This window comes from Chroicocephalus ridibundus, chromosome Z, assembly GCF_963924245.1.
Source record: "Chroicocephalus ridibundus chromosome Z, bChrRid1.1, whole genome shotgun sequence".
Lineage (NCBI taxonomy): Eukaryota > Metazoa > Chordata > Aves > Charadriiformes > Laridae > Chroicocephalus > Chroicocephalus ridibundus.
Window position 1 is genome coordinate 61,790,060 of NC_086316.1, and position 27,188 is coordinate 61,817,247.

The 27,188-nt window shown below is 44.4% G+C and overlaps 2 protein-coding genes across 4 annotated transcripts in view; one reads left to right on the plus strand and one right to left on the minus strand.

Annotated features, from left to right (window-relative positions):
* THBS4 (thrombospondin 4) overlaps positions 1-4,380 on the plus strand; it is a 46,624-nt gene extending 42,244 nt beyond the window's left edge. Inside the window, exon 22 of the mRNA XM_063319790.1 lies at positions 15-4,380. Coding sequence (XP_063175860.1) covers positions 15-76 — 62 coding nt within the window. The 3' untranslated portion in view covers positions 77-4,380. The remainder of the gene's footprint in view (positions 1-14) is intronic.
* A 1,222-nt stretch (positions 4,381-5,602) lies between these two features.
* SERINC5 (serine incorporator 5) overlaps positions 5,603-27,188 on the minus strand; it is a 53,479-nt gene continuing 31,893 nt past the window's right edge. For all 3 annotated transcript variants that reach the window (XM_063319792.1, XM_063319793.1, XM_063319791.1), the window contains 8 exons: positions 26,773-26,866; positions 24,995-25,206; positions 24,078-24,173; positions 20,589-20,715; positions 18,905-18,971; positions 16,061-16,100; positions 15,234-15,381; positions 5,603-14,931 (listed from right to left, as the gene is read on the minus strand). In XM_063319792.1, the coding sequence (XP_063175862.1) occupies positions 14,784-14,931; positions 15,234-15,381; positions 16,061-16,100; positions 18,905-18,971; positions 20,589-20,715; positions 24,078-24,173; positions 24,995-25,206; positions 26,773-26,866 (932 nt within the window). In that variant the 3' untranslated portion in view covers positions 5,603-14,783. The remainder of the gene's footprint in view (positions 14,932-15,233; positions 15,382-16,060; positions 16,101-18,904; positions 18,972-20,588; positions 20,716-24,077; positions 24,174-24,994; positions 25,207-26,772; positions 26,867-27,188) is intronic.

Genomic DNA, 27,188 nt, shown 5'->3' on the forward strand with positions numbered 1-27,188 from the left:
TTTCCTGTTTTCAGACACCATCCCAGAGGACTTTCAAGAATTTCAAGCTCAGCAATTTGGCGTTGGGGATATTTAAGTAAAGCCAAACTAACACTGCTATTGCAAACAATATATTTTAAATCCTTATATGATTGTTCTTGTAAGAGTGCACACCGCAGCTTGTTCTCATTGATGTGACTATGTCAGACTTTTTTTTGTATAAAAGTGAAAATAAAAAGGAGACAAAATAGACTGAGGCTTCGCTTTTTTTTCAGATTTGCCCCAAAATCTAGGGAGCAGCATGTAACAGAGTGACACTTGCCTAAAACATACTCAGGAAAAGTTTGAATCTATTGCCGTTTGGGGCTCAGTATCAAACAGAGTGGTGAAGAAAGCACAATTTGGTCTATCATCTGGAATGTGTCAAGAACAACAGGTTGCATTGGGGCATGAAGCGGTTGGGAGCCGTCTCGCCAAGCCAAGGTCTTCTTAATACCTTTGCAGTCCTGCTAGGAAAAAAATTTACCTCCTTTAGCTAACTCCTTTGGAGACTTCGTTACCTCTGGCAGACCTTCTCTAAGAGCTCTAGACCTCCCTTCCCTCCCGCTCCCAGAAAACTATGAGTAACACCATCACATCCTGTAAAAGCAAAAGAGCTGACTGCAGATGTGACCTTGTAGTCACATCTTATGACTTGCACGTGACCAAAACCAAAAAAGACACATGGAGATAAATGCAGAATCACCAACAGAGAGAAAATAATCCTAGCTTTCCATACCCAAAGCCAGGCTTTGACCTGCTGTCCCCACTCAGAGCCGAGCTCTCTCAGCATGTACTGCAGTCTTAGGAAAATGAGTCACCAAGTTAAATAACCAAAACACTGAATTAAGCGTTAAGGACTGGACAATAAAAAGCCAAATAAAATTGTATCACAATGCACTATGTAATTCGAAGTATAGAAAGGTGTTGGATACTGTGTGCATTTCTACTGCATTCTTTTTGAAAACAGAGCTAGGAAAGGAAGGGAGGACGAGCTCCAAGGACAGCTGAAGAGAAGGATATTGCAGCCTCTAGGATAATTACTTTAAAAAGGACAATGGGAAACAGTACTTCAGCCTGGGGGAAGGGGGAGGGAGGAAGTGCACAGACGGGGACTACAATGAGGGTTTTAAAAATTAGAAATAGCCCTGAGAAAATGAGCAGCCATGGCTCTTTCCCAGCACAAGTGTACAGGGGAAATGCTGAGTTAAATTATCAGGTGAGCGCATCAGAACAAAAGCCCCTAAATTTCCTGTTCTCAGTACAATAAAAATACCCTTAAGGTTTATGGTGCTATCAGAGGCTTGGGCTATGGGAAGAGGTTTCACCCTGGGCTTGTCCACCATTGGCAAGGCTTCTGGCAGCAGTGTGGCCTGGGACCTGTCCCACAAGGCATCCCAGAGTCCCACAGCAAAGAGCATGACGCAGGAGCGGTCCTCTGCCACGGCACTTCATCATCAAAGGCCCTCCAGTTTCAGTCCTCCTTTCCCCTTGGCTTCGCCAAAACCAATTGCACTCACCAGGTTTCCAATAGAAGCTAGTTACCTTGCAGCAACACAGAGGGTATTGTCAAATTATGCTTAAAAGATGAGAAAAAAAAAAAAAAAATCTTCCCAACGCACTGTGGGGGCACCACAGCCAGGGGACACCGTGCATGCATTTTGCAAAAGGGGTCTCCTCACAGTGGTCTCCAACAGGCCTGGAGACCTCACCTGCCTGCAGCGTGTGCTGGTCAGAGCACGACAGCACACACCAGCGCCATCAGGACACACGGCGCAGCCAGCCTCCGGACCCCTGCCAGCCTCCGGACCCCTGCCAGCCTCCTGCCCGTGGCTGGGGGCTCTCCTCCCACTACAGCAGCTGGGAGGGTGCACCTTGGCCATTTGCCACCTTCAAGCTTGTCCGTTTCCAGGTTCTCTTCCAGTCTATGCTATGGCCGCTGGAGGCTGGAAGGTGAGATACAGGCTCTGGCTGTTGTGCTCTCAAAGGCAATTACATGAAGCTCTGAGCATCTAACTGGTTACAGCTCAGCCAGCCAGAGCTCTTCTTTTGTTTCAGAGGGTGCTGTTGGACCTTACACTGGGATGCTGGAGCTCGCTATGTCTGCTGTGTTGACACACCAACGGCTGGGTAGCCTGCAAGTTCAGGAACAGGAAAGCCTGGCTGTTGCAGACAAAGATTAGCCACAGGGTCATAGTCTGGGCTTGGGAAACCTCCTGCCCTTCTCGTTTCCACCAGAGGTTGTACAGTCCTGTACAGTCCCTGTGTATGCGCTTACTCGAGCTCCTCTTGCACCACCACCTCTTTCTGGACTATTATGCAACGCAGACTTAGCTCCATGTGTGGCCTCTGGCAAGTAAAGATGCTGCAATCCCACATCTTTAAAACCAAACATGTAGCTCTCCCTTGCCCCCACTGCCTGTGCAGCTGGGCTGCGCTCAGCTGGAGCAGCAGCTGCAAATACTTTGGAGTTTAGAGTCCTGGGGCTCCTGCGAACCAGGGTTGAATGTCTCACCAAAGGTTAACTCTTTCCTGCGTGCTAAAAACACCAGGACAAACACACTTCAAATGCTTCTGTTCCCTAAAGCAGAATGGAATAGAGTATTTCAGACGGAAGGGACCTACAATGATCATCTAGTCCAGCTGCCTGACCACTTCAGGGCTGACCAGAAGTGAAAGCATGTTGTTAAGGGCATTGTCCAAATGCCTCTTAAACACCGACAGGCTTGGGGCAGCGACCACCTCTCAGGAAGTCTGGCCCAGTGTTTCACCACCCTCTCAACAAAGAAATGCTTCATGTCCAGTCTCAGCCTCTCCTGGTGCAGCTTTGAACCGTTCCCACGTGTCCTGGCACTGGATACCAACGAGAAGAGATCAGGGTCTCCCTCTCCACTTCCCCTCCTCGGCTGGAGAGAACTCCTCACAGGACATGCCTTCCAGACCTTTCACCACCTTTGTTGCCCTCCTCTGGATGCACTCAATGACCTTCACATCGTTCTTAAATGGTGGGTGCCAGAACTGCACACAGTACTGCAGGTGATGCCACACCAATGCTGAATACAGTGCAATAATCACCTCTCCTGACCAGCTGGTGATGCCGTGTTTGATGCACCACAGGACATGGTTTGACCTCTTGGCTGCCAGGGCCCACTGCTGACTCCTCTTGAGCTGCTGCCAACCAGCACCCCCAGATCCCTCTCTGCAGGGCTGCTCTACAGCTGCTCCTCTCCCAAGTTATGCTTGTGACCAGCATGACTCCATCCTCAGTGCAGGATGTGGCATTTGGACTTGTTAGATTTCATCCCATTAATCATTGCCCAATGCTCCAATCTATCTAGATCCCTCTTCTCCCTAAAGAGTCAACAGCGCCTCCCAGTTTGTTATCATCAGCAAACGTGATAACGGCGCATTCAACTCCTGCAACAAGATAATTGACAAATATATTGAACAGAACTGGCTCTACAATTGAGCCCTGAGGAACACCACTGGTGACCAGTCACCCGCCAGATGCAGTCGCCTTCACTACATCCCTTTGAGCCCTCACATCCAGCTGCTTCCTTGCCCAGCTCGCTGTGAACCCGCGCATCTCCTGGTTTGACCATCTCTTGGTTTGGAACACCAGAAGAGAACATCCCTCCAGGATGGTGCAGGGTGGGGTGACGGCAGGGATGGGCAGGCCAGTGGGAGGCTGCTGAGCAAGGTCATTTGGCTCTTGCAGACCCTCAGCACCACTCAGGAACCGCATTCTGCCTTGCCCCTTGTGGCGGTGTGCTCTCCCCCCGTCCCAGCTCCTGCTCAAGCTGTACCCACCAGTGGGAGCAGTGATGAGGTGCACCTGGACTTTGGGGGATGGCTGGCAACAGTCAAAACACTGTCTGGAGTGGGGACCTAGATATCTTGTTCCCATGTGAATATGACTATAGGTCAATTATCTTACTCTATAAACAGTGGACAGCCCAAGAGCCCTTTGAGCTCTCCTGCATGGCAGCGGGCTGCACGCCAGGATCTCCCCTTGAGTGGGGACGCTTGCTTAAGGTTCTACTCCTCGAGGTTGAGAGATTCCTTGCCACAACGGATTCTCGTGAAGTGACTAACAGCATGCTAAACTTTGAAATCTTAGGTAAGTGATATAAAGGATTGATTGCACGTGTATAATCCTTTAGACATAAACTGTTGACCAAATCTGGGACTAGGATTGCATCCAGCCACACCCAGACTCCTCCCTGAGTTTAGAAAGCTCGGGGTCCTTTCTGACCCTCGTGACTCAACAGCGGGGTCTCCCTGCCAGCTTGTCTGACCCTGGCCTCTATGCAGTAAATAATTAAGTGTACCCTTCCATCGAATCTCATAAAACACTGTCGCATTCACTACTAACTTTGTTAAATCACTGTTTTATATTAATAAATATTTCACTACTTCTCTCTTACGCGTGAAGTTAATCACTCCGCCTGCGACACACCTCAGTCCAAAGGCGTAGCCTTCCCAGCTGCGCGCACCAGCGCTGCGCAGACAATAGCAGCCGCCACTCAGCCCCGTGAAACTCCGTCAGCACTTTCTCGTAACCACAAGGAACCCGTGTCCTGCTGTGGGTCTGGTCAGTGCTACGGCACGGGTACAACCAGCACCAGCAGGCAGGCTGGGGCCGGCGGGCGCCGGAACAGGACTCCACGACAGCCCGAACAGGGATGGTGAGGAGCAAGAGACCAGGACCCGTGGAGACACAGCACTTTCCCTGGTGCGGATCTAGGTGTCAAAATCAGCCACTGCCTGCTCCACCATCTGGGCAAATGAGGAACTAAAAAGAAAAATAAAAACCAGAGATCCTCGTTTCAAACAACTGCAGAGGCTGCAGCGCTATACTTGGCCTGGAAAATACTGTGTCTGCCCTGTCAGAGGCATCTGACACATCTCAGAGAGCTGGATTGTACAGAGCAGACGCCACGGACAAATCTGTGCAACCTGCCATCTTCTGAGATCATGCGCTGGAGGAGTACAAAAATAACATGGACAGCGAAGCCCTGTAATATTCCACAGGCCAACATTTTTTTTTTTGGTTAAACAACATCCAAATGTAGTGAACAAAAAAGGTCAACCAACTTACTTTTATTAGCTCAGTAACCGCTTAGCTCATATACTGACATATTTTTAAAGTTTCTCCTAGAATGAGTCGATTTTCAACTTTTATATATCACAACAATTAATTTTAAATGTAAGAAAAACTTTATTGGTCCATTAAACATTAAATCTATAACAATACATTCACTCAGTATACAAAAGGAAGTATCTATCCATAAAAACTGTTAACATGCTTTAAAAAGGCAAAGCTGTTGACTATTTTACAATTTAGATCTTACAATTCTGAAATCTTTACCAACCCTTAAAAGTCAAAGTGTTACAGTTACTACAGATCACAACACTCGCAAAAAATGTTAAATAAACTAGCAAACCTCCACTTCACCAGACTACAGCTTAATAAAATAAAACCACACATACACATCAAAAAGTTCCCTTGAGATATTAAGAACCTTGAAAAAGACTAATTAAAAACCCCTCACCATTAAGAAAAAGTGTTTACGTTTTGACTACTTTGCGTCCAGTTTTCGAACATGGCATATACGAGACTGAACACCACCCATTGGTGGTAAACAGAAAGATGGCAGTGAACCTACGTGTTCCCAGTAAGTATTTCCTTATCTCGTATATGACAAGTTGAACAATTTTCTCTGAAAGTTAATTCTCCTCTCTTTAAGTTTGCATGGGTGTCCAACGACACCTAAGCACCTGGACATCTATCAGTACGAGGCAAAAAAGAGCTACAGTATAAGACATATATCCCCATAGGTTTCCAAAATTCTTCTTGGCTTCACACCGAGGCTTCTTTGGCAAAAGCGCGGCTGCAGTGCTGCACCCCGCAGCTCTGGCGAGCAAAAGCCCTGGAAGCTTTAAGCTGCTGGAGCAGTTTCAAAGCTGACGACTGTGGCTCTGAAGAACTTTGTGCAAACGGCTGTACGCTACGGCACTGGCAGCTATCAGACACTGGCTATCGGGGGGAGCCAACGTGGCTTATATCTGAAATAAATTCCAACTTGTAAAAAATATCATTATTGAACAGCTGTGGAATGAAACCAGGTTTGAGAAAAAAACCAAAACAAAACTGGATTTAAGAGCTACTTGAAACCTACTGAGTTTCTTTGGGCATTAGAAAGCAGCTGTCATGCCAGTATCCCGAAGTTTCTACTTCAAACCCTGGGTAGTGTGTCTGCATCGCCATCCTGGGGCACTCGGGCATTCTGCCGCCAGGATGATGAAAATGCAGAGACGTACCAGTTCCCAAGCTACGCATCCTGTTACGAGCACAGAAAGCCAAAGCTTTCTGAGTGCTTGACCCCTGGCATTCCCTTGTACAGTCACGTGAAACACTCAGTTGGAACTACTGTTTACAAAATTGAAAACACAAAGTAACATGTCACAGCGCTGATTATGTGTTTTCCTCCCACAAGAACTTGTAGGCCACTTCAGAAAACAAAGGAGCAGTTTTCACAGAGGAAAACCGACCCACGTAAGAAATTATGATCCTTGACTTTGCTTCGACGCTGCAGGTTGTCCTGCTATAGAAAGGTAAGGATCGGCAAGACCTGGCAAAGAAGTCTTTGCTGGTTTCTAGCACCAAAGACATCCCACTTGACAGGGAGCAGAATGGGAGTAGAAGCAGGTTTACAATGCCTTTAAAAAAACAAATCCAAGGAGAAAAAGGCAAATAAAATGAGGAGATACAGCCTGCAAGCAAAAGACATTGATTCTAAAGCCCAGAAGGAAAGACAAGAGCAAAATTCTAGCTGCAGATAATCTCGCTCATCTAGCCACACGGGTACAGCCTCGTGGCATTTTGATTCATCAATTTAGTTAGGTGAAAAGCCTAACAGTTTACATCATAAATTCTTTACAGCATATTTTAAAAGCAGTCAGTGGATTATTTCTACTGTTACCAATCTGTTCAGAGGTGCCCGTGACACTGTAGGCTGCAAGCCAAAGCTCAAGCAGCACTATTGTGAGTTCCCAAATTTTCCCAATGCATTGGTCAACACCAGAGAACTGTTAAAAACCAGCTTTTTTGCAAGTGCAACGGTTGCTTCATTAATAGCAACGTCCTAGCCCAGAAATGGCTGCACCGGTGGCTGATGAAGCAGTTATATGTGCATAGCTTATAATCTCAAAGCGCTTCTAGATTTGTAAAAAGGTGCTACAACACAAAATAAATAAATAAATAGACTTGCAGTGTTTATGATTCTGTGAGGGGATAAGCCCTCTCTCTGGACTACGCATACGTTAGCAACACTGAATTACCCGTTTCAGACGAAAGTAGCCTAACCCAGCCAGGATTTACCAAATCAGCTGGGCAAGCACGAGCTTTTTCAACCTCATGGAAATGCTTGAAGTACAAAGCTAAGAGTATCACAAACATGTAATAACTCTGATGTGCGATCACAGTGGAGTCCCTTCGTTGGCATCCAGCTGCAAGGGCTGCCTGCACGCTTTGAGGAACTAGGTGGTAAACAGCAAACAAGCATATCCATCTGCTTTCCACACATTCTTCGTAAGGTTTTATGGCCTCATGTGTTAGTCCAGCTACTGGGATTCAGAGACTTGCTCTCCGAGTCCGTCCTACTGATTTTACCCCAAACAAGAACCAGTCACGATTGCGGCTCTCGGATGCCTTCATAAGAAAAACAAAAATTGTTCCAGTCTCAGACAGCAGCGCAGCAGGGAGGTTCCAAATAACCCTTCTTATGATAGCAAATTTGAAAAAGTAGGAAAACGCCAATAAAATGGTTTCACTTTCCCAGCAGGACTAACTTCTGTTAACACGGTCTCTTCCTCCAAGAATCCATTAAGCATTAATTCCAATTCAAGTTTAACTAGAGGAAACTTAGGAGAGCACTTGTTACAAAGACAGGAAGACCAGAGAACAGCAGCTTCCTCACATCACACAGCCCAAAAATACTCGGAGCCAGAAACGCTGCACCGCTCCACTTACGTCTGGGAACAAATTCAACGAACAATCGTGGCACAAGGCAGGACAGACACCGCACAGCTAACCACCGCCTCAAGCAGGGCAGTTACCTGCACTTTCAGATATGGGGACAGAAAGTTAACCTTTTACAATTTAAAATGTAGATGTAAGCAACAACTAGTTGTTTATTTACAAAAGCATCAGGCTATTTGTGAGTTTTCCCAGTTCGTCTTCCACTGCGCAGTAATAACTGAAGCAGTCCCACCGCCAGAGGTTTGTCAAGCACAGATTATTTGGTCTTCCACATGCACCATGGGTCTGGCTGTGTCTTGTACACACCGGTGTAACGTACAAGGCAGCATCACCCAGTCACAGGCTCAGTTCAGGTTCTCCAGTTCCAGTGCCACCTGAATTATCAGCTATCACAGCAAGAGGTATGAAGGCACTTCTAAAAAGGTTTCAAAAGTTCATTTGCCTGAACTATTTGGAATCTATGAACTGGGCATTTGAATCCTAAACCTTAGCCCAGGATTTTACTAAGTAGTTGCACATGGAAGTTTACAGTACAGATTTTACAGCGAGTGCTAAGGCTGTAACATTTGCCTGGCCAGCAGGAAGCCATGCCTCACTGAGGAACGAGAGACTTTGCACACCCAGGTGCCACCAGCTACTGATTCCTTAGAAAGGCCCAGAGATCCATAGCTGCATCTAGGGACACAGCATGGACACACGGGGCCTCAAAGTTATTTTCCCACAACCTTTGCTCAGAAGCAGACAAAGCAGTGTAGTCAGGCACTGCCCCATTCCCACCCTATGTGCACGCACAGATCTGGATGTTTAAGGTCAATAGTTGGTGGAAAGGAAGGAGGAAGGAGCAACTCGGTGAGGTGAGTGCTGTGGAAGAAGAATGGACTCGTGCCTCATTGTGGACTTTCCCCTTACAACCCTGTTTTCTCTGTGCAAAACCTATTTCTATAAATACAATGAGGAGGTGCAGAAAGTCCTTACACAAGCAGATACTGCCTACATAAAATAAGTATTTTTGTAAACAACTATGAACATCCATTGGCCAACATAAGTACTAAGATCAGTTAGAGAAAAGGATGCAGCCAGAAAGAGACATATAATGCAAATCAACTTCTGGCTTCGTGGCTAGTGTCATTGTGAGGGTTTTGTCTTTTATGACAACGGGACATTCTTCGATGACTATAACCTGCTAGGGAGGGATGGAATCCACCTGTCTAGAAAAGCCAAGGGAATCTTTGGCAGCAGGCTGGGCAGCTTGGTGAGGTGGGCTTTAAACTAAAGGACTCGGGGGGCAGGGTCCAAAGTGGTAACACGCCATTGCAAACAACTTGGTTTCTTCACCTCCGTCTCTACCACCACTGTTGGGCCCCAGGCCTTGGGAACAACAATCCAAGTTGATGCAAACACAGACCCACCATCAGTGAAGGAAGAGCTGGTATGTGAACTATTTGCAGTGACCCCTGCAAATCAAGGGGCCCTGACACTATCCACCTGAGGGCATTAACAGATCACAACACCCTTCTCTCTAAGTTGGAGAGATACAGATTTGATGGGTGGACTGTTTGGTGGATAAGGAACTGGCTGGATGGTTGCATCCAGAGGGTAGTGGTCAATGGCTCAATGTCCAGTTGGAGAGGGGTGACAAATGGTGTCCCTCAGGGATCCGTACCGGGAACAGTGCTGTTCAATATCTTCATCAATGATTTAGACACTGGGATCAAGTGCGCCCTCAGCAAGTTTGCTGACGACACCAAGCTGAGAGGTGCAGTTGACAGGCCAGAGGGATGGGATGTCATCCAGAGGGACCTGGACGAGCTAGAGAGGCGGGCCCAAGCAAACTTATGAAGTTCAACAGGGCCAAGTGCAAGGTGCTACACTTGGGTTGGGAGAATCCTCACTATCAATACAGGCTGGGGGATGATGTGATGGAGAGTAGCCCTGCGGAAAAGAACTTGGGCGTACTCGGGGATGAAAAGCTGGACATGAGCCAACAATGTGCACTTCCAGCCCAGAACGCCAATCGCATCCTGGGCTGCATCAAAAGAACCGTGGCCAGCAGATCGAGAGAGGCGATTCTCCCCCTCTACTCTGCTCTGGTGAGACCTCACCTGGAGTACTGCATGCAGCTCTGGAGCCCTCAGCACAAGAAGGACGTGTACCTGTTGGAGCGGGTCCAGAGGAGGGCCACGAAGATGATTAGAGAGCTGGAGCACCTCTCCTATGAGGACAGGCTGAGAGAGTTGAGGTTGTTCAGCCTGGAGAAGAGAAGGCTCCTGGGAAAATTTATAGCGGCCTTCCAGTACCTGAAGGGGGCCTACAGGAAAGCTGGGGAGGGGCTGTTTGCAAGGGCATGTAGTGATAGGACGAGGGGCACTGGTTTTAAACTAGAGCAGGGTAGGTTTAGATTAGACATTAGGAAGAAGTTCTTTACAATGAGGGTGGTGAGGCACTGGAACAGGTTGCCCAGAGAGGTGGTGGAGGCCCCATCCCTGGAGACATTCAAGGCCAGGCTTGATGAGGCTCTGAGCAACCTGATCTAGTTGAAGATGTCCCTGCTTACTGCAGGGGGGTTGGACTAGATGACCTTTAAAGGTCCCTTCCAACCCAACACATTCTATGATTGTATAATTCTATGATTCTATGATTGTGAGGGTGCTCTCCACAATGTTTGAGAAGTCGTGGACATCAGGGGACGTCCCAGAAGACTGGAAGAAGGCTAATGTAGCCCATCTACAAGAAGGGCTTAAAGAAGGGTCCAGGAAACTATAGGTTCATCGGTTGTACTTTAGTCCCTGGGAAAATTATGGAACAAATCCTCCGGGGGGCTATCACAAGTCAAGTGAAGCACGTGATTGGGAAAAGCCAGCATGGATTCACCAAGAGCAAATCGTGCTTGACAAATGTGGTTGCCTTCTATGACAAAGTAACCTGCTCGGTTGATGAGGGGTGAGCAGGGGACATTTTCTACCTGGATTTCTCCAAGGCTTTCGACACGGTTCCCCACAGCCTCCTCCTAGAGAAACTGATGCATTACGGTCTAGACAAGTGGTCTGTGCCATGGGTGGGAACAGGCTGACAGGTTGCACCCAGGGGCGGTGGTAAATACCTCCTTTTCAAACTGTCAAACTGTCACAAGTATGGTCCCCCAGGGATCGATATTGGGGCCCAGCGCTGTTTAGTATCTTCATAAGTGATCTGGATAATGGGATCAAGCGTACCTTGATGAATTTTACTGATGACATCAAACTGAGTGGGGAAGTGGACATGTCGGAAGGAAGAGCCACCCTGCAGGAAGACCTGGATAGGCTGGAAGAGTGGGCGAACCTTGTGAAGTTCAACAAGGACAAGTGTATGGTCTTGCACCTGGGACAAACATAATCCAGGAGTGCAGCACAGGCTGGGATCCACCCAGATGGGGAACAGCTCTTTGGAGAGGGACCTGGGGGTCCTGGTGGACAACAAGCTCACTATGAGTGAACAGTGTGCTGCTGTGGCAAAGAAAGCCAACAGGATGCTGGGTTGCATCAACAAGGGCATCACCAGCAGAGATAAAGAAGTCGTTATCCCACTCTACTCAGTGCTTGTCAGGCCACACCTGGAATACTGTGTTCAGTTTTGATCCCTGCTATGCAAAAAAGACGCAGACAGGCTGGAGAGGGCCCAGAGAAGGGCCACAAAGATGCTCAAAAGACTGGTAGGCTGCTGTATGAGGAAAGGCTGAGAGAACTGGCTTTATTCAGCCTTGAGAAAAGAAGGCTTAGGGGAGGCCTTATCACCATGTCCCAGTCTTTAAAGGGTGGCTACATAGACAATGGAGACTCCCTTTTTACAAGGAATCCCATGGAAAAGACGAGGGGTAATGGGTACAAGTTACTTCTGGGGAGACTCTTATTGGACACAACAGGAAAATTTTCCATGATGAGAACAATCAGCCATTGGAATAATCTCCCCAGGGAAGTGGTGGATTCCCCAACATTGGACACTGTTAAGGTTCAGCTGGACAGGGTGCTGGGCCATCTTGTCTAGACTGTGCTTTTGCCAAGAAAGGTTGGACCAGATGATCCTTGAGGTTCCTTCTGACCTGGTATTCTATGATCATCCACATTTGTGATTGGGGTGCCTGCTATCAGAACCAGAGAACGGTTACCATTCCCTGCCTTATAACTTGACATAGTGCATGCCTTCTGTAGAGCTCCTTGCCCAGATAGTTCTGTTATCAAAAACACTACAATTTTTTAAAAAAACATGGTTGGTTTCTCACAGTACATACTACATAGTACATACAGCACTAGAAAGCAACTCCTGCGAGCCTCTATACTTTAGGGAGCAGCGTTCGCCAAGGAGGAGCAAGAGCCTGGACTATCTCAACTGCAGCTCACAGCTCTAACACTGGATTGAGATTGTTTGTCAGAATAGCTGCAATGAGTTAGGTGGGACAACTGTTAGTCATCATTGCACAGCCCATAAGCTCTTATCTTAGAGATGGGACAGATAAAGGCTTCTAGATTGCGAATGCATTAACAAAGGCCTTTCTCTGCTGCAGAAGGATCTGCATGGCTGGACTCCAAATGCAGGCAGAGACATACTGACAGGCCCCCATCCTAGCAGAGCTCTTGGCAAGATCAGAACCTCCCAGCAGAAGCAAAAGGAAAGAAAAAAACCTGCCGCCTCCTCCAGAGCGATTTGTTGCTTTTCTAACTCAATGTCAAAGCTAAGCTTCAATTGCCTTTTTTTTCCCTAGACGCAAACAAGCAGAAGAACAGCAAGAGAGTCACCTCTGGACAGAATCCTCCTTCCCTCAGATCTCATGACAGATGTATTTTGAAGCTCCTTAACACTGGGGTAGGGGGCATAAGTATACAGGACTGCAGACCTGTAGATTTCGTTTGAGGTAACAGTGTATGGGGCTGGGAAGATCACACCCCTAGCAAGCTCCAAGTAGGACAGAAGCCCTAGGATAACATAGCAACAAGCTAAAAATGGTAATGAAAACAAGAGCAGAACAGAGATCTGTTATTTTAGAATTACTCACCAGGTATGCGTTATTCGTTGATTATTGCAACAGAACAAATACGGCATGCAGATACCTTGGCCATCTCACTGGCCTCTATGTTGTGCTTTTCTTTGTTTTGCAGAAAGCATTGGGTGAAGACTTAAGGCTCAATCCTGTTTCAAAAAAGCACTGCTAAATTGGCTGATTTGTTAATATCCTGCATATTTCACATCATATGTGTACATATATAGAAAGACAGAGAAGACAAAACCTCTGGGACTACCAAATTCAAATTCATCCCACTGGAATGTAGATAACTATAGTGGGTTCAACCTTATTCAGCACTTAGGGCATCTGAGCTGTTGTTCTACCACCAAATCATCTGCTTAAAGCAAATAAAAGTGACATGGTACCATTTAATATTGTCAAGTCAGTCATTTGTACTAAGGCAGCTGCTGTTACATTTATGTCTTCTGGTTTTGTTTTTCTGACTGCTAACCCCACTGCTTGGAATAGGAGCTCTCCAAAAGAAGTTTAGTCTCCATTAATGGATTGGTTGGCTAACTCCCATCCCAACAGCAAAACATCAACAGAGGAGTATAAAAATATAGCAGTTAGAAAGAATACTTTCCAACCAACACACAGGCAGAAAAGAAAGATGACGTACTATATATAGTCCTTTTCTGACCATCACTGCATTTAAAATATTATAAAATTAGTAATGGAAACAGAACTGAAAATCCTGGGAGTTCTTTAGACGCAAGTTCAAACAGCAAGGCAGAAAAGTAAATGAGCACTCCACTTTTAAATTTAACAGCAACTGGCAGCGCTCCTGTAATATAGCATTTTCATTTTCTCAACAGCAAACATTCTGAACAAAGAATGTACCGTATCTTAAATCCCTGTGCAGTACACACAACTTGCAGTTTAAGTGAGCTGGCAAAGCAATGTTGGACAAAATTCAGAGTTTAAGAATTTTTGTGTAGAACTCCCCTTCTGTTAACAACTGGACCAGATCTGAATTGCATAAAATATTCAGGTGCCTTTTAAAGTTATAATAGAATAAATACTCTATTATCATTGGTACATTCCTTTCTCAATCTAGGTATAAAATAACTTAATATATTTAATATTTAGATAAACAATTTTTAGTAGATGCTTTGGCAGTCAAATTCTTACATATTCTCTATTTCTACAGAAATATTTAGTTATGTTTTCGGAAAAAAATTATCTGGATACTATTTAAAAGAATTATGCTGTACAAAACAGCAGTCCAAATCATCACTGCAAACTGTAAAAGACACAGTTAATAAAAGACTATAAAAAGGAATGCATATTTGCTAGAAGATATCCAACATTCACAGGAAGGAAGAAGACACATCTGCACCATGATTTTTTCTTTTCTTGCCAATGAAGCCAAAGAAGGATTGTCAGTTATTTGAAAAGGATTTCACTTATTCCAGTTCATGCAACAACTGTGTTACCTGCACTCCACACATCAGCGTTACAAAGTTTCGGAACAGATTTGTTCCCTTGGGTGATGCTTGTTCATAACAACTAAAAAAGGTAAAAAAGTCTTTGATCATTTGTTTAGTCTGACTAAAAAGTTACTAACTGGTACACTATGATAAGTGGGCAACAGGTGTTTCCTCATTACAAAATGACTGTTGTATTATTTGTAACAGAAAAAAAAAAAAAAAAAAAAAGAAAAAGGCAGAAGGAGCTTCTGAGTGTTCACACTGAGAACTCTCTGGTTGGGCAACAGAGTGGAGCAATAAGAGTCCATAAGTACAGACAGACACAAACCCAACAGGAGACCATCTTAATCCAGAAGATGGACCAGGTTCCGGTGAAGAATTTTTCAATCTGAGCGCTTTCATAACTGTTAAGAAGGAAAAAAAAAAAAAAAAAAAAAAAAGAGGCAGCAATAAACTCACTATTTTTATCTCAGACCACAGAATCCTCAGTTTTTCCAAGTGAGTGACAGACTTCAACTAGGCTAACCCAGACACAAAGCAGGGGAGAGCAGCCCTTTATAGAGCAAGGTCTTGCTCAAGAATCACCTGGGAAAGACTTGAAATGTCTCTTCCAGCTTCTTACTTAAGAAGAGGAGACACACTAATGGCAGAAATTCCCATTCACATCTCCCCGTTCAATTTCTTGTCTTTAAAGAAATACACTTACTGGAACCAATGAGTTACTGTCATCATCACGTAAAGCGAAGCCAAGAAGAAAACGAAGTGGAAGAAGGCATAACTGTACACCGTGCCTTTCTTCTCATCGTAAATCACTGTCTGGCCTCCCCTTTTTTCAATGCGTTCTTCAGCATCAGCTAGAAGAGACAGGAAACAAGAAAGATTTGCAAATTTAATGAGAACAGAAAACAGCAGCTGCCTTCATGAAGAACACAGCAAAACATCTATGGTGTGATTTAGGAAAATGTCATACAGAGCAACTCTTGAATATTCCCTTGCCTTCAGGGCATGGGCCTAAACCTTTAGTAAAAGAAACTGGACTGCCACTGAAATCCTGCCTTGTATCAGCTACTTGGCCTACTGGCTAGGTTTTGAGCATTTGGGCTATTTAAATTGCTCTACTTGTACAACATTCTCCTGGGAAGTCCAACCTGATAAGCCTGATTCTATCAGGTCTGCAAACAGGACACTCCCTTCCTAACTCACTCCTGAACTGCAGTCCCTGCAGAGCTGCCGAGCCAAAAACCCAGCAGCCAGTCAGACCCATAAGCATGCCAAAAGCAGGGATTACTCTTTCTATGTTGCAGTAATGAAATGTCCTTTAAGGAATTATTAACTAGCCTATTGTTTTAAAATGGTATGGTTACCTCTCTTGCTTCCTTCCCTAGCCTAACTTTGACCACTTCAGCTGCTTCAGTGTGATACACTACTGCATGAGGCTACAAACAGCTCTCCACCTGCAGCTGTGTCCTTACTCTCTTGGCTTTGGTGTGAAAGCCACAAGTGAGGTGAATTGTGCAGTGAGAATGTAATTACCGTCTCCTTCGGGCACGCAGCAAAAGCAGCAGCGAGCTACCTGTGGAACAGACAACAGGAAGGGTAAGAGTCCGTGCTACAGCAAAGAAGCAGAACTGTTGGTGAGGATGGTCTGTCTACGTTACAGACACTAATTTAGAGAAGTCTGGTTTTTATTTCCAGCCAGCACAAAAACCCAAATTAGGATTTGCCAAGTAGTTCATAACAGCCCTGTCTAAGCTTCGGAAAAACCTACTCAGTAAGATTTGGAGCAAACTAACCATTCTTAAAGAATTACTCTATCCATTTTACATAACTCAAAGTTATATAAACACTGGTGCAAATAATCATGACAAAATTGTGTTCAGAGGGGCCTTACCTCTTCAGACTTCTATCTAAGTGCTTTTTAAATAAAAAATTTCTCTACTGAAATGAAACTATAAGTAACTTTTAAAACCCTGCTGCATGGGTTGGAAATCACAACTGCACAAGCCTAAGTCAGAAATGTACTTATCTTTGCAAGAATTTGCTGAAATGGAGCCAGGATGAGTAAAAGCAGAATAAGTAAAAGCAGAAAGCTGGTTTTACTGATTTATTAAATGAAATTTTAATTTTTTTTTAACTAATGGAAAAAGGAAAGCTGAAATTGACACTTCTTGTGTTGAGTGGTAAAGTAAATGGGGAAAAAGGGTGCTGACCATCCAATAAACATATAATTAAGTGCATTTTCTGCAGCAGACCACAGTACAAGTCAGCACTTTCTGTACTGCACCACCAACATTATCTGCTCTGATAAAATCCTACTCTGGGATTTATTTTGGCTGTGGTCTGACGGAAACAATGAACCCTGTTAGGAAAATTCTCTTTCCTAACCATTATATCAATCAGTCTTTATAGTATGAAAGTGTATTAACTTCGTTAACATATATTAGTTCATTGTATACACTGCGATGTAATGAGGTAGTGGAGCTTTACTGGAGACTTTTGTATTGTACAAACTTAAGTAAAACAAACTAAAGGAGAGCCCAGCCCTGGAAATAAGGGCTTTGCTTCTTGGAAGCTTAGAGCTGTCCACGAAGGACAAAAGGTACCCCTGGACAACCAAGATAATGCCAGCATCCTAGCCCCTCTAACACATCTTTGAAGCCCTCCCAGCATTGTCGGTAAATTATTATTGCAAGACTGACTCCAGGGATGTCTGGATCAACAGGTAAGAAGCAAGAATGCTGCAAAAAAACAGTTGCTTTGCAAAATTTTACTATAACTACTAAATGGTGGTCTGGGTGTTAGTGATTAGTCAAATCATGCTTGGAAGGGTATAAGGACCCTGTGCAAAACCATATTTGGGATCCCCCAATTTGGCTGGGACACCTCATGCACATGAATATTTACCCTTGTAATTCTATACTTTACATTCTAGCCTTTCCCCTTGGTCGGCATGTGCTAGTTGCAAGTTTTCCTAACACCCTCAAAAATCAGATAGTAAGCCTTTAAGGTAATGTGTCCAACAGAAACATCAAAACAAGTTTTTATCCTGCATATCCACAATTACATGTACTCATTGGATTAATAAACGCATGAAAACCCCCAAAAGATCATTCTTTTTAAGAGACTGGCTGAGTTGAATAAAGCGCTTATTCCGTGTCTCTTTCTACTGCTGTGCCAAGCCTCACCTACAGCACCAGACTGAGCTCCCCTTGGGCCACACTCTCGTTCTGAAGCAAGTGCCGGGTTCCCTCAAACTTTTTAATCAGTTGCTATTAAGTCCTTGCTCACACAGAATAATGCAATTAGCAACGCTGGCACACATACCACTAGAGCCTTGTGACACTCAGTTGTCTTCAGCACAGCTGCTGACAGACCCTCTGTGCATCACAAGCAATCGCAGAGCTACGTTCACGCTCCTGCCCAGGAGACAAAGGCCCGCTGCCACAGGGAAGGCATCAGTGTGCAATTAGTTGCTCTTCACCAGCCATTTCTTTACATTCAGGTTCAGCGGCTCTTGTACGGCTCTCTAAAACCAAACGGTCTGGAAATAATCCCATTGGCAAGCGTAGCAGCAGAGGAGCTGGACCTTCCTGGTGAGGGGACCGCATCCAGCATCCATGCTGTGCCAGCTGCCCCCGACCTGCCCGCAGCCCTGTGGACAAGACCTCCTAGGCTGAAACGCTGCAGAGGAAGGAGGGTGGGCCTGATAGGTGTCTCTTTTCTCTCTGGTCCCCCGCTCCCTGTCGCAGCCTGTCCCTCCTCAGCACAGGGCAGGAAGGCACAGGTCCTGCACAGATCAGTAGCTGAGCAAAAAAACCCACTCATTTCCCAGTGTTTCTGGGTCTTCCCAGGATAAGAAAGCCAAGAAGTAGGCAGGTGGAATGAAGAAATCTGTACGGCTGAAACAGGGATTATTAAATTATAGGCAAAAAGAAAGGAAGTACTTATGTGTGGAAATAAAAATAAGAGATGGGAACTTGGGATCATAGTCAGTTGCTAAGAGAACAAAGGCGACTAGGACTGAAAATGCTCAAGAATGCCTCCACTTCTTTATCTGATCGATTCCCAGCAGACTAAGAGGACACGAGCTTGTGTGGAGCACAAGATTTACAGGAAGTCTGCAGGATGTTAAATAAAATGCAAGGGCAGCAATTTATTTGTGTACATAACGGCACCTCCACAGGACCAGCAAGAGAAGCAGAAGGGCCAATGCGGATAAGTGTTCTGATGAGTCCATACCCAGAGGCACGTAGCAGGCATGCTATGAACAAGCTTTTGTTTTCACCTAATTACAGATTACTTAGCCATGAAAACAACAGCAAGAAAAGCAGATGAGGAAGTCTGCACAGAAATCCTGTGGGAGGAAGCAGAACTCACTTCAGTTTCAGGTGTTGCATATATTCCCTTCAGTGCCTCTGAGCTTGCACGTGTTGTTGAGGTCAAACTAGAAGCAAATGAAGACAGTGTCAAAACCCTCGGTTTAAGTATAAGCCCAACAGGGCAATTTTTCAACACCAGAGCAAACATAAATAGTCTACTCTCATATCTAAGCTAAGGATTTGCCTGGATATAGCATCAACACTAAGCATGTAGAAAGTTTGTTCTGCACGAGTATAAACCAGCCTGACAGGCGGCCACTGGCCAACTCAGCCTGAATCACCAGCTTAAAAGTAGGTCACTCCTGAAAAGTGGTGAATTCATCACCATCAGACAGGAGCAAACAGCTAAGCGCTCCAATTTGCAATTCAGAAGAGATCTCCCCTGCTGTGCAGAACCAATGCTTTTATATTAACTTCACAGCCATAACTTTGGCTCAGTATTTCTGTAAAGCCTTTGCCAGCAAAGTAACAGGTCACTGGCAGCAGTCAGTTTTCAAAAGTAAATTACCAACCACTATTGTCAGTGTACCAGTTGCTGGAAATCAGTTTCTTGTATGACTGTAGTCGTGTGTGGGGAATCCTTTCTGGTTTCTTCTGGTTAGAAACACTTCTTGCCCAGGCTTCCCCTTTCAGCATGTGTAATGCAAAGTTCCCATTACCCACAGGGAGACGCGTGTTAATGTTTTGCTGTACACACTGAGCCTTAGTAAGGAATACTTCAAAACATTCCCCTTGAAGGCCTTCTCATCTCCCCAGCTACGTGGCGCACTTCCCCTGCAGGCTACGTGCAGGTTGCCTGCATTCCTTAAACACCTTCCTGAGGCACTGGAAATACTGTTCTAATATGAACTAGATCCACGACATGATATACATATATTTGATATTAGAATTAAATGGAGCACATATGCATGTTTGATAGCAGAAGAGTAGCTGCAGTACCTCCTCAAAAAGTTTCTCGGTTTCAATTCAAAATTATGAAGGAGTTTCAGTATGTGAATTTTGAAGTAGACTGAAACAGCCCCCACAGACAAAACCAGTGATACATCACCTTTCAACCATCAGCATCTCCCCTGCTCCCCGTCCCGGGCCATGACTTAATTTGTTGATGTGAGCTGCAATAATATACGGTGAGCATCACAACTATATGGGCACAAACAGATTTTTTTAGAGCAGGAGATCGCTGGCAAATCCTGATGGCACTTCTGCGCTCATCACTTGTTCATAGAAAGCCCTAAACCCTCCCAAACAGTTTTGTTTGTTTTAAAGACCCTCAAGGAACAGCCATAGACTCTGCCAGGAGGCTACAGAAATTCCAGATAGCTTTTTTAGACGGACATAACTGCACAGAGTTTTTCTTATAAAAAGAGTAAATACAGAATCAAAGCACCCTGAGACTGTTTGGGATCATGGACAGCTGGAATTTTTTTCCCTCCACTTTCAGACATAAATTGTTCTATTCAGTTTTAATGAAATACATTTGTTTCAAAAATCATATTATCTTGTTGAACATTTTTGGCTAGAACATCTAACCATTCTGAAACTAAGGAGAATATGAACCTTCCAGCTCAGTTCTACCCCACTTCTCCCTGTTACTTTGTCTGCATGAGGCATGCTGTAAGCCTTCGGTAGTCGGACCACAACATTGCATCTACAGTGAGGCAACTGCAAACCCTCAGACTTACCAAGAATATAAAATGCAGCCAAACAAAATGGTTGTACCCAGGCCAGTAACCAGGTTTTCATCTCTGTGCAGGCCTTGGCTAAATTCAGGGACACAGATTGTGATGTTCTGATTGTTTTCATCCAGGACTTCGCAAAACAAAAGAAACAGAACAATTAGCAAAGCTCATTTCACTGCATTTTGAAGTAGTCTTCAGGCTGAAGGTTTTCAGCAAAATATTTTTATTACTTCAGACACTGGGTAGGTACATTTCAGTGGCTTCTACCTATCTTTTAAAAGATCAAAAGAAAAAAATTCCGTAAATCTGACCTGGGAGATTCTGTGTTTTTGGCAAAACAAAAACGCAACTTGGTAGGGTACTAAAATTTCTTGCTTGACCAGAGCAGACAAACAAGGAAAAAGATTGTCTGGTGAACTAAGAAATAGTAAGTTCAAAGTTTACCAACACTTTACCCACTCTACAGAGCTGTATGACATGGAGATAGTACAGACCTGAGACCACAAGTTTCTTTGACAGCGGGGTGCCTTGAGGACAACTATGAAATGCATAGTCAGTGAAAAAAGGTGGTGTGTAGCTGCCTCTTCTCAGACTGATATGCAGAAGACCAAAGAAAAGGAGACGCACCAGTTAAAAGCAAGATTTTATCCTAACATCTCAGCAAATACTACTTTTAGGTTCCAGATAAGATTTCATCTTAACATCTACAAAATTACTACTTCTAGGTCCCCAAAATGAAACCAGTTCAGTCCTAGATGTTCTAAGGTGCATCTGGCTTTTTGGTGTTTGCTTGAGGTCAAAGCAAAGCAGAGCTTTAAGCCTGCTTTGCCTACAGCCTCACGCCAAAGCAAGAGATTACAGCTTATCTCACCTTATCTCACATCAAGAGCTTTCTGAGCCAATGCTGTTTAAGCCAAACTGTGTTTCCATCTCTTTTCCTTACAGCAGCCACTCTGCATCCCCACTGGGACAGCACAACTGTTGTAGGGGCAGAGGGCAAAATGCAGCAAGGGCTACAGGCAGGTTAAAAATAAGCTCAAAGTCAGTCCCCTGACCTGGTGGGGGAGGACTCTGGTGGACGTGCAGGGCTGCACAAACAGCAGGGACAGAACAGAAGTGGGAGAAAAAGAAGGAGTAACAAGCCTTTATAGAATCACAGAAGCAAGGTTGTAAAAGACCTTTAAGATCACCAAGTGCAACCATAAACCTAACACGGCCAATTTCACCACTAAAATATGTCCCTAAATGCCACATCTACACGTATTTTAAATACCTCCAGGGACGGTGACTCAACCACTTCCCTGGGCAGCCTGTCCCAATGCTTGTCAACCCTTTTGATGAAGAAATTTTTCCTAATATTCAACCTAAAACTCCCCTGGCACAACTTGAGGCTGTTTCCTCTTGTCCTATCACTTGTTACTTGGGAGAAGACACTGACCCCCACCTCGCTACAACCTCCTTTCAGGTATTTGTAGAGAGCGATAAGGTTTCCCCTCAGCCTTCTTTTCTCCAGGATAAACAGCCCCAGCTCCCTCAGCTCTAGATCCCACACCAGTTTTGTTGCTCTTCTTTGGACACACGAACACATGTGCAGAATCCCCGACCTGTGTCCATCAGGGACATATCTGCAGCAAGGCTGCTCCACTGTTCAGCAGGCCTTTTCGCTAAGTCTGGCTCCAAAAAGCTAAGGCGTGCTGTGATAAGCACAGGTGCAACAGACATTACCTTCTGTTTGCCCATTCCTTCTGAAGACATTTACAACTCTGATTTTTGGGTGTTGCAAATAAATACTTGCAGCTTGCATTTTCTTCAAGCCTGGTTTGCAAAGAGGCTGATTTGCAAGATGGTTATTTTGAGAGTCCTTCCTTGAGGAATGAGTCAACATTAGGTAAGTTCATGGTAAATCTGAGTGACACAGCATAGGACAGCTTAATAAGTGCCAGCACCCCATCCGTTCTCCAACACATGCCCCTGTAAAAGCTGCACAGGCCAGCGTGAGAGTCCTTATCACACATACAGGGGAGAAAGGAGCCTCTCTAAGAGCAGATGACAACCAAGAGAGTTCTCTGGCCTGGGAAGACAAGGAGGAACGTCTCCATCTCATTCACGAGGTCTGAGAGAGTGTGTGCGATGCATACTCTGACAAATGCAATAATCACACTTGCAATACAAAGATGAAGAATTAGAGCATTCACTTAACTGCTGAAGTCTTTGACTGTCACAAGCATGAAACAACACGAGACCAATGACTTAATGCCATACATCCCCTTCTTCCCCTTTTTTCTTCATTTTTTTACACTGTGTCAAGTCTTATGAGTAATTCAGATGCCTTCTAAATTAATTTCTATATTCATTCAAAACCACTGCTTAAATTCTGTAAGTAAATCTTCCATCTAAATACTGTCTGGTTCTCCTTCTTAGCTTTAAAATACATTTGTATGTGTGTGTCTGTGCCTACACAAATGTGACAGCGAGAGATTCTTTCCTCCATCTCTCCCCTTTCTTCTTGGGAGGTGTCTTTTAAAAACTTCTCCTTCCTGCCAACTGAATTATTTTCCTCTCGTTATTGTTGTTTCAACTATTCAACACTAAAATTTGAGCAAGAAGGGTTTTTAGCATTACTAACTTGAACCAGAAACATATTCTGTAAGTGAAGAGAATGCTCCCTGTCCAAATAGGTGAATCTGATGGTTAGCTGGGAAAAGGAAACAGTTTGAGTTGTGCTTACAACGTCTTGCTGTGTTTTCATAGTGTGAAGAACTTAAAACTCGAGGGAGTTCCCTACTCCTGGCTTGCAAAGGCAATAGTTAGAAGGCAAGCGGAGTACAGGAACTCTGCTGAAGAACAGCATCATCTCAAACAACTGCAACATTACCCCAAGTCCTTTCTCAGAATGTTTCCTCTCAAACCCAAAGAGAAGTGATAATGAAGTTTTTGCTCGAGCTAAGGCTATCTAGCAAACCAGTTCTAGGAGAAAAGAGTCATTTTAGTATCTGCTCTGATGACCAGCACCTACTACCTAGGTGGACCTAGTAAACTTTTGGATGGAGCTGATCACCCAGCTTCTTACAGAGGCATCCAAGAGTCATTTGTTCCAACTCCTTCCCCATTGTGTGATCAAACATGTTACATCTTTAGTCATTTACTGTCATACAAGAACATGCACTTGCCACATGAAGGACAGGCTACAAGACTGGGAAATTGGTCCGTAGGGAACAGGCTGGAATTGCTCTCATGCAACAGATGCAACTCACCCAACGTAAGTTAAGCTCCCCTACAGCAAAGCGTTTAAGGTAAATGGAGAGTGTCAATTGCACGGTCTCTCTGTAGCACAGATTTATTTTTAGTATTTGCAATTTCTTCTGCATGTGCCTGAACAGACCAAGCCCAGCACTGCTACATCCCTGAATACGTTAATTCAGGTTTGCTTAATCCTTGCTTTTAATACATGGCATGTCTAAAAGAATTTACATAAAGCATTAGATAACTTACTAGTTTCTGGTGGCTTGCTGGATAGGGCTGAGAAAGTGAGGTACATAACGTAGCAACTGATAACTCCTGACTGCAGCAAACCAGAATGGGGCTGGCCTTTACCAAGAAAGAGGAAAAGAAGTGATTTTTGCAGACATTTTAACAAACTGAAGAAGTTGTTCATATCCTTCAGAGAACAGTACATTAATACCTTTCAGAAAAGAAGAATATCTTTTATGTTTTATGTAAAGCAGTTCATAAGTCTTTGAGGCAGTTTAGATACATTTCCACTGGCATGTAAAGAGAAAAGAGTCTGCCCTTTAGTTCTGCCAGCTGTTTTAGAAAGGTATTAAAGATTACCACGTAAGTAAAAAATCACCCAAAAGCATCAGCTTTCCAAAAGCTATTGACAAGCTGCTATGATAGTTTTATTTGCCTGCAAAATTTGTGTTGGAGTCACTCAAATTACTATTTCCAGGCCCAATGTATGCAAGATACTGACAGCACACATAAAATATACCAAAGCATGAAATACTACTGTCAGCTCCTCCAGATCCAAACTTTACAGATGGTAAATCACAAGCAGTCAAAAGCAAATGGTAAAACAGTGGTGAATGAGTCTGACAGCTATTACCTTCACTGCTACCACTGCAAGAGTTGTGTAAGCTCCATAATGCAATACCAGCCATCAGCACATAAGCTTTCTTTACAGCATGACTGTCTGATGGCACACACAAAATGTCTCACACCTCTGTAGTTTTAACAGCTGAGCTGATGATCAGCAACAGCATGTCACAGTGTAGATAAAGGGACAGGGGCAAGAGCAGCACCAGCTCTGAACTATCATGAGACTTTCTGCCCAGAACACGGCTCAGCCTCCAGGCACACAACTGTGACAGCACCAGAAACCCCAGAGGAGAAGAGGTCAGTGGACTCACGATTCTGGACACAGGGCGATATGGCCACCAGCGACACAAAGAGACACAGGCCGCCGTTAACACCGATCAGGACCTTGTTGTACATGCAGCCTTCTGAGCGTGTGTAGAAAAGAGCCATGAGGACCAGGGCTGCCACAGCAACGGAGTACAAGATGAGAGTCACCAGGGCGAGCAAACCATTCCACATCTGCTTGTGGTTTGCACCTGCAGTCCTGGGGGGAGAGAGAGAAGCACCTTATCTTTGTCTTCCCTTCCCCAAAAAGTAAAATTCTAATAGCGGAATAGTTCATATCCTCAAACACAAAAGACAGTGCTTACTTTCCTGAAGCATGTCTACATCACTACACCAACACAGGCCCTTGCAAGGGTCCTCCCATGAAACAGAGGGAAACATTCCTTAGTGTTAGTGTTTATCTTCAGTATTACCTTGCCCGGCTGTTTCTGTAATTATAGCCCAGCGTGACTCCTAGAACTCCCAGTCTCTGGGATCAGCCCCCATCAGCGCATCTCAGCTCACTTCAATACTTCAAGGATTTCCTCAGCAGGAACTCGGAGTGCCCCAAGCTCAGCTAGCGAGCAGCACTCTTCACACAAGGACAGCAAAGGCATATTGTGTGGCACAGCCTCTCCTCCACCCCTTGCGCTACCTTGACAGTTTTACTACCCTTTTGTTCAAAAAGCCTCCTACGCATTTGGGTCTATCTCATCAGTCTCCCCAGCTAAAGCATGGTCCATCTTGTTTTCCCTCTCTTCACCTTCCAAGCACTTCTTGCAAAGATCACTGGGAGTGAGGAGTAGCTACTAAAAAAGTTGTTTTGGCACAAAGGGCTTTTTGATGTATGGAAGGGTATTTTTGGTGGTGGTGTTTTGTTCTGTGGAAACATGACTTATTTTAAAAGAATATCTAACATAGAGAGTGCTAAAGTTAAATGCCACTGCTGCAAATCTTTCATCCATAGAAAAGCACCTGCTGTAATTAGCAGTAACAACACGTGTGGTGTAAGGAGATCTCACCTCTTCCTCCCTGAAAACAGATATCTAACAAAGCCCAAAGGCTTGCCAAAACTCTCTCTTAGCAGTCAGTATGCTAACTAGAACAAAAGAGGACTGCAAAGGTTTGTAGAGGAAGAAATGAGAGACAGAAAGGGTGGAGGTAGGAGTTCTTGCGTATATGTGGGAGGAAAATTTAAATATTTTAAATTGATGAGAGTCTAAGGGCTAGGAAGGTAAGAGCAAACATGCTTAAACCAGAAATTAAGTCAATGCCAGAATGTGGGTTGATAATGGAATCTTGCAAATTTAGATGAAAGCAAAAGAGTTGAAGAGAAAGTAGCAGTTCTCATGTAGAGGAAAAAAAAAAGTGCATTAAGCTGACACAAAAAAAGCAGGATTTACCAGTTTACATCACTGCATTCAGTTTCACTGTTACATTTGGAAAATCCAGTTTTACTTTCTTGCACCACTCTGTTTCTTAGCACATATATTTTCATATAAAATGACCTAAAGTAAGAGATTTTTGCATCCCAACCTGCTACTGCTTATTGGAAGCAGAGCAATTCAGGTTAAGAATAAATCAGCAGAAGTGAATAAGGAAGAAACATATCCGCTGGGGAATGATAAAGTGGATGAAGCAAAGACGAACAGCTCTAAATACTGACATTACAGTGTCTTCTTTCAGAAATTACACCCCTGTTACTTTAAAGTTCTTTGTTCCAAGAAATGTATTGTTCAGGAGTCCACCCGAATTTTATGTGAAAAACTACTTGCCCAACACATACCAATTTTTATTCCATTTGTGTGCGAACTCAACAAGCAGGATGAGCTGAATGGCAATGAAAAGGAAACCTCCTGTTGCTCCTACGTAGCGCCAGGCTGCAAGGCAGAGAGGCAGAAAATACGTCAAACTGCAGTTGCCTTTCCCTTGAGAAAAAATGGAATTATTGTCTATGCAGTGAAGCCATTACACGGTTTGAATATCTCAAGCCCACAGATGTAGCAGGAGATGAGAGATTTCAGCTGAAAGGCCAGCTCAGCTAGCTCAAGATTAGCTCCCTGATGAATTCAGCTTGCACCCTGCTACACTTTCAAAGTAAGCCTGTTAGGACATTGACTGAGTTTCCCTAACCTAGAGAATTTTTGTGGACGCTATGAGTTACTACATTCAGACAGAAAATACTGACACCTTTATTTGTGA